The 7,055-nt window shown below is 44.2% G+C and overlaps 1 protein-coding gene across 2 annotated transcripts; it reads left to right on the top strand.

The window, feature by feature from the left end:
- Window positions 1-272: 272 nt before the first annotated feature.
- LOC109763169 (E3 ubiquitin-protein ligase RGLG3) lies at window positions 273-5,290 on the top strand. 2 transcript variants are annotated; one of them, XM_020322024.4, is made up of 15 exons: window positions 273-527; window positions 999-1,052; window positions 1,167-1,241; window positions 1,352-1,408; window positions 1,522-1,720; window positions 2,230-2,314; window positions 2,415-2,555; window positions 2,658-2,771; window positions 3,497-3,594; window positions 3,676-3,749; window positions 3,823-3,928; window positions 4,204-4,331; window positions 4,445-4,589; window positions 4,684-4,740; window positions 4,901-5,290. In XM_020322024.4, exons 2-15 carry the CDS (start codon window positions 1,012-1,014, stop codon window positions 5,036-5,038), a joined length of 1,458 nt encoding a protein of 485 aa, XP_020177613.3. In that variant the 5' UTR covers window positions 273-527; window positions 999-1,011; the 3' UTR covers window positions 5,039-5,290. The 2 variants fall into 2 exon arrangements, with proteins under 2 accessions (XP_020177613.3, XP_045089877.1); XM_045233942.1 differs by lacking the exon at window positions 273-527 and adding an exon at window positions 706-724.
- Window positions 5,291-7,055: the final 1,765 nt, after the last annotated feature.

Genomic DNA, 7,055 nt, shown 5'->3' with positions numbered 1-7,055 from the left:
GGGAGAGAAGACGGCTGAGCGGCAAGCGGTAGAGATTCGCGTGCGCGCGTCCGTCTGGCCGAACACTCGCCGGACTGCTTGCCGGCTATAAACTTTTCTCATATATAGTAGGCGCAAGTAAAGTATTTAGAAAAAAGAATGCTCTCATTCTAAAAAGTGACGGAGAGACGTTGACTTTTTTTTTTCCGCGTCTCACCGGAGACGTTGACGTGACCGAGACTTGAGAAGGAATTTCCGGACCACCGATAAAACAAAACGAGTAAATAATAAAAGAAAAAGGAAAGAAGTGAAGGTCGCCGCCGCTGCCAGGCTGCCACCGCGCGCTGTGCTGGCTGCGCAACGCTGGTCGAAATAGCCGCCCGCCCGCCCGCACCCACGGGAAACTGCCGCTCGTTTGGCGTCTCCAGCAATCAATCAAGCAGCAGCAGCCCAAGGCCGGGGTCTCCCTCCGCCTCCGCGCGGCGGCGTCTCTTCCTTCCTTCCCCGCTCGCCGTCGCCGTCGCGGCCCGGCCCTCGGCGCCGCAGCGGTACGTACGCACGCACGCCGCCGCTCCCCGTCCCTCCTCGGCCCTTCGCCGGCGGCAGCGGGGAATCGGTCCCCGCTCTGGTCGTGGTGGGCGCGATCGGGGGTTCCGCCCGATCTGGCCTGACGGCAGCGAGCGCCGATTGATTGATTCATCGATGCTGTGCCCGCTGTCCCTCATCTGACGCTTACTCGTTACTAGTACTAGTTCTGTTCATGCTCTGTTCGTGTTCGGTCTTATTTTATCACTGTATTTTATCTATTGGGAGGGATCTGGATCCCACACCGCCCCGGTCGCCGTCCTTGTTTACCTCACGCCACGCGTTTTCCGGCGTGCTAGGGCGCGCTGCCGCCCACTAAATCTCTCGCAAGTCTATAAAAATCATCTCTCCCAGCCATTTTTATTTTCTGCATGCGTGCTGCGTTGATCCAGGGTCGCCGACGCTTACGCGAAATTCATCTTGTGCTTCTGCAGATCGCCGCCGACAATGTGGGGCTGGGGCAAACAGGAAAAGGCTCATGACACCAAGTAAATTTCCCGGAAACTGAGAGAAATCATTTTTCCAAAACATTTTTATTTCTTGCATAGCGCGTTGATCCAGGGTCGCTGACGCTCAGGCGAAATTCCTGTGTGGTTATTCAGATCGTCGCCCGGAATGTGGGGCTGGGGCGAAGAGGAAGATGAAGAGGAAGAGGCTCATGACGAGCATGCCACCCGGTAAATTTCTCGGAAGCTGCGAGAAATCGTTTTTCCCAACATTTTTTTTTTTGCATAGTGGGTTCATCCAGGGTCGCTGACGCCCAGGCGAAATTCCTGTGGTTCTGCAGGTCGTGGCCGATAACGTGGGGCGAAGAGGAGGAGACTGATGACGAGGAGGACACCCGGTAAATTTCTCGGAAACTAAGAGAAATCATTTTTCCCAAGCATTTTTATTTTTCTGCATAGTGCGTTGGTCCACGGTTGCTGGCGCTCACTCGGAATTCGTGTGGTTCTGCAGATCGCCGCCGACATCGTGGGACGAAAATACTGATGATGAGGACGTTCCCTCCGGGAGCTCCGAGGACGTTCCTTCCGGGAGTTCCGAGGACGTTCCCTCCGGGAGTTCTGACGACGTTCCTTCCTGGAGTTCCGAGGAAGTTCCCTCCGGGAGCTCCGAGGAAGGGGAGCCCATGTACAATTACAGCACGGTGGATGAGGTGAGTCACAAGCAGACATTGTCCCAGTATGGTCACTCTCTGTTTCCTCATGCCTATCAAGTGTAGCTACATTCCTCTGCTACTTATGTGTACACTCTTTGCTCTGAATCCTACCGCTGTTCGTTGAGCATAAGTTACTTCAGCGAAAAGTCAGACCAGAGGCGGTCACCCAGCTCATTCCAGTGTTTGCTTGGTTAAAACCTCAGCGTGTTGCTCAAATTATGTGTCTCTATTATTCAATCTTCGGCGCGGTCTTCTTGATAAACGTTGCGAAATGTCATATCCTGGCAGGGTATAAAATGTTTTAACCTGTATGCTACATGGCCAAATCTGCATAACGTAAACTGTTTCTCCGAGCCACACATTTACTTTCTGTTTAAAATATTTTCAGCTACTTTATCTCCATTTTGAAATTATAAGTACATAAATCGCATCCACATCATGTTGTCGTGCGCTTGCCTTCTCTAGACTACCACAGTGTTATTTGGTACTAATTTCGATATATGAAGGTCATTACTGCACTGAGAGAAGCTGGGCTTGAATCATCAAATCTGATTTTTGGCATTGACTTCACCAAAAGCAACGATTGGTCAGGTAATGTTACTTCTGTATCACTGTCACCGTCAGATCTGCCGTTTTACCCAACAGGGTCCCTGTCGTTTAACTGAATAAGTATCCTGCTGGATTTCTGTAGGTCAGCATTCCTTCGGAGGAGAATCTCTGCATGCCATTAGTCGCACCCCAAATCCATATGAGCAAGCCATTTCTATTATTGGGCGAACACTATCACCTTTTGATGATGATAACTTGATACCATGCTTTGGATTTGGTGATGGTAAGTATTCGCTCACTGTTTTTTCCTTTTCTATTTTAACTTTCTTTCAAGGAAATTTTGTACTTCTTCTGTGACTTGATGGAATGTAATTCAAACCTGTAGTTTCTACATGTGATCATTCCGTCTTCAGCTTTTACGAAGATTACCGTCCTTGTTGTGGTTTTGAGGAGGTTCTTGACAGATACAAACAAATGATTCCATATTTGGACCTTTCAGGTAATGAAGGCTTATTCCCCTTTTTTTCTTCAGTAGAGATTCTGGGATTGTAAAACCATAACAAATCTGAGTTTTATCTGTCTCAGTAACTTTGACAGTGGAGACAATCTTTTTCTAATCGATGAACTGTTTTTAGGACAAGTTATGTTTTTAGGTAGCCATATAGTGCTGTGCTCTGTTTCCTTGCTTCAACTTATTTGATGGCGTGCACGCCAGACCTCCTGACCCCTCCCTGCATTGATGGATACCTAGCCGTACAGTTTTCTGTTTTTTGTTTCATTTACTCCAGGCCTCCCTTTGTTTAATTTTGTTGGCTTTGCCTTGCTTTGTTTTCAGTTGGTCGCCTGTACAGGTCGCGTCATCTTGATACCTCCTCCTAATACAAAATAACGCGCACTTTGGTGCTTATTTGAGAAAAAGAACTTATTTGATAATGTTCCCAGATTACCCTAGGATAGCACACAGCAAATAGTTCTATTTAGTGCATCTTTTAAGTTTCTGACATCACTTGTTGATAAGGTTTATATCCTTGCGATCGTTGCATCATGATTACACACATTATTTTGACAAAGACAAAGGTATTTGCAGTATAACTCATGTATTGTGTGTTGACTGAATAATTTTGTATCTATGACGCCGTCTCTGTCTAGGGGCAGCTGAATACTTCACTAGCAATACTTAAATCTTTTGTTTCATCCATAATTTGGTTGAGCTGGTGACTGTAGGACCAACTTCCTTTGCACCTCTTATCTACGCGGCGATTTCAGTTGTTGAAAACAGTAACTACCAACATCATGTCCTCGTCATCATAGCTGATGGACAGGTAATGTGTTCATTCTAGCAGTAAATTCTTCAATGGAACTTCATCCCTTTAGCGTGAGTCTCACTTGAGCAAAAGTTGCAGGTAGCCACCTCAAAGTCTTACAGCATCGTAAGTCCACAAGAAGAGGCAACTATACAAGCACTTATTGATGCTAGGTAAATGCAGTTCATCTATTGTTATTCGACTTGGTGTTGTTGTATTACTAACTAAAGCCTTTTTGTTTGCTAGCTTCTATCCTCTTTCAATTGTGATGGTGGGAGTGGGCGATGGACCATGGAAGGAAATGCAGCCTGCTGATGAATGTATTCCTGCCAGGGCTTTTTACAATTTCCAGGTGATTTAACAATGCTATTACGTTGCTTCAGTTCCAAATTTTTTGTTGTGCCCACACTAAAAACAGTGCTACCTTCAATGCTAATGATTCTAGCTGTGTTTCTTGGACTTAATGATGTGGGAAGGCTGATGATTCCAATAAGAAATAAAATAACAAACTATGTTGAGATCAATTTACTTTGTGCTGTTGCCTTCTCTGATTAGAAGAATTTCAGATTTGTGTTGCATTCATATATCTATTGATGCAGTTATAACCTTGTTGATAAACTACTGCAGTTTGTGAACTTTACTGACATCATGTCAACAAGCAAGGATATGGCGAAGAAGGAGGCTGCATTTGCCTTTGCAGCTCTGATGGAAATACCCACTCAATACAAAGCGGCCCAAGGCCTCTACCCCCCAGAGTACTCGCTCTTCTTCATTCTTGGAGTCCCTGCATTAGTCATCCTTGGCATCCTTGTCATATTCTCATTTGCCGGCGTTGTACTTATTGTCTTATCCTAAACTAATCTCTCAGGTGGCACGAAGAAATGGCTGATCCTTGGATGATCCTTCCGCCACCAATTGAAGTCCTTGAACGTGACGATGCTGTTGCAGCTACCTATGCTCCAGCCGCAACCTTCCTGCCAACCGACGTTGGCAATGACGCTTCAGTTGAACAGGTTGGTACCTTCAGGCTAGTAGTAAGTCTGCACCATATTCATTTTTTTTACAGTCATGGCCTCTTATTAAACTCTGTTTTTGTAAAACTTGTAGGTATGCCCCATCTGCTTAAGGAATCCGAGGGACATGGCTTTCCAGTGCGGTCATCTGGTAAGTCTAGCGCCGGACAAACTCGACTTGTGAACTTGCAATGAAAACCCGACTATACTATGAACAAACACGGCTAAATCCAGATACAATGAAGTAGTAGCCCTTTTCTCGGATTAGTGCCTGATCTAACCTCCTTTTGCCTTCTTTTTGCTGTACGAAGACATGCAGGGAATGCGGTCCGACACTATCGACTTGCCCCGTGTGCCGTGTCCCGATCACGCATGAGGCTCTTCTCGTAAAGAGGGTGCGGCCTTCTGAAGCGGAGGATCTGCCGTTCCATCCAATTTGGTATGAGTAATTCAGGAGCAAGAGGTTGGAAAGACAATCCGTTCAAAAAAAGGTTGAAAAGACAGATATATATGAATAGAACTGTACTTTATATGTCCAGAACCAACTGTATTTCAGACTTCCAGTGACCTGTTGATTGCACCGTTTATTACTGTCATCATGTACAAAGTTGCAGTGGTAGTTAACTGTGTTTTTTCTGGTAAAACCTGAATGGAATACCAGCAACTGTGTTACAGTATGATCTGCATGACTCTTATCTTCATATCACGGACCTGATACTTCCACCATTAAGGATGCAAAGCGGGCAACCCGCGAAGCATTTTCGTGTGTTTGCACAAAGTCAACCAGTGTAATCCCTCCCTCGGCATTAACATAAGGTTGACTTTCAGCATGCTCACATTCGAGCTTTCGCGGGTTCCGCTTGCATAGGTACTTGCCATGTAGCTGTTGTTTCTTATGAAAAATCATGGGAGACGAATGGACTAGTAATCAATCAAATGAAAATGTTTTAGCTAGAGCGGAAAAATTATGAAAATGCTAAAGGTCTGAAGTCAAATTTTTGGACATGGCAAATTGAACATTTTTCATGGCAAATTATATTAGCGTCAGGACGGCAAATTTAGTTTGAAGCATGGCAATTTTCTGACAAAAAATGAACTGAGCCGGATTTGCTATGCTCGCCAACTAAACTTACCATCCTGGCCAACACAAGTTGCCATGAAAAACGTTTGTTTTGCCATGCCTAAAAATCTGACGTTCGCTAGATATACGGATCCAAAAAATATGGGTTGCAGAACTAGGGTTGTCAATTCACGAAAGACTACTATTGACACATAGTCAGTGCAGCGAGTTGAAATACTCTGTGCGGGCATTTCTGAGACTAGGTTGTTTCGATCAGTTCGGATTCGCTGTCCGATTCGGTGAACCCAAACTAAAACAGCGCCCTGCTAGTTGTGCTCTTGGTTGTGGTCATCCTCGCGCGTCACTCCGCCCACTGCCCCACGACGCATTGAGAGGAGTGATTCCACGTTTCCTTTCTTTCCTAGAAAGAAAGACTCCCAACCGTCTAGGGTTTCTCTGCCCCCTGCCGGCACCGCCGCCAATCCAGTGCCATTAGTCGCACCCCAAATCCATATGAGCAAGCCATTTTTATTATTGTGCGAACACTATCACCTTTTGATGATGATGATGACTTGATACCATGCTTTGGATTCGATGATGGTAAGTATTCACTCGCTGTTTTTTCTTTTTCCATTTTAACTTCTTGCAAGGAAATTTTGTATTTCCCACAAAAAAAGAGGAAATTTTTTATTTCCACCAACAATAGAAGGAATTTTTGTACTTCTTCTGTGACTTGATGAAATGTAATTTTACTAGGATGCTCATGACTAAATTCAGATACAGTGTAGTACTGGCTCCTTTCTTGTATGAGTACGCTGAGCAAACACGACTAATGTATGCCCCAAAAGACATGCTAAGAAGCAGGAGGGTTGTGCGTGCTTTGCTGCGCCGTTGATGTTGTTAGATTTTTCATAATTTTATTACTCCATCTATTTCAAAACATAAGGTGTATTAGATTTTGAAAAGTCAAACCTCTGTAAGTTTGACCACATATGTGTAGAAATATATCAATATCCATAATATCAAATCGGATTTTTAGATTCATCATGAAATGAATTTTCATATTTTATTTATTTAGTATTGTGGATGTCGTTAATTTTTTTTCTCTCTGAACTTGGTCAAAAGAATTTGACTTTTCAATAAAGTAATATACCTTATATTTTGGAATAGAGAGAATATTTGGTTTGGTTAGTGGGGAAGATGATGGAGTGTGTTTTATTTTTTATTCATATAATGCGGTGTTTTGATGGGACTTTTGTGGTGTGATTTTGTATTGTCTGCTAATCAAGTTGTACTTATGTGAGATTTTTTTTTGCATCGGTGGCTGCATGTACTATAGTGTCTCTACAGTATCACTTCATTTTTCTAGGTGATGAGAGGGTGCACGGGATTGGTATGGTTTTATA

This window comes from Aegilops tauschii, chromosome 3, assembly GCF_002575655.3.
Source record: "Aegilops tauschii subsp. strangulata cultivar AL8/78 chromosome 3, Aet v6.0, whole genome shotgun sequence".
Taxonomy (NCBI): Eukaryota; Viridiplantae; Streptophyta; class Magnoliopsida; order Poales; family Poaceae; genus Aegilops; species Aegilops tauschii.
Note: the sequence above shows the minus strand (reverse complement) of the source record. Positions and strands in the feature narration are given on the sequence as shown.

Coding starts and splice junctions, on each gene's coding strand:
- LOC109763169 (XM_020322024.4), top strand. CDS start 1,012: ATGTGGGGCTGGGGCAAACAGGAAAAGGCTCATGACACCAA. Junction 1,721..2,229: donor ATTACAGCACGGTGGATGAG/GTGAGTCACAAG, acceptor CGATATATGAAG/GTCATTACTGCACTGAGAGA. Junction 3,929..4,203: donor GGGCTTTTTACAATTTCCAG/GTGATTTAACAA, acceptor AAACTACTGCAG/TTTGTGAACTTTACTGACAT.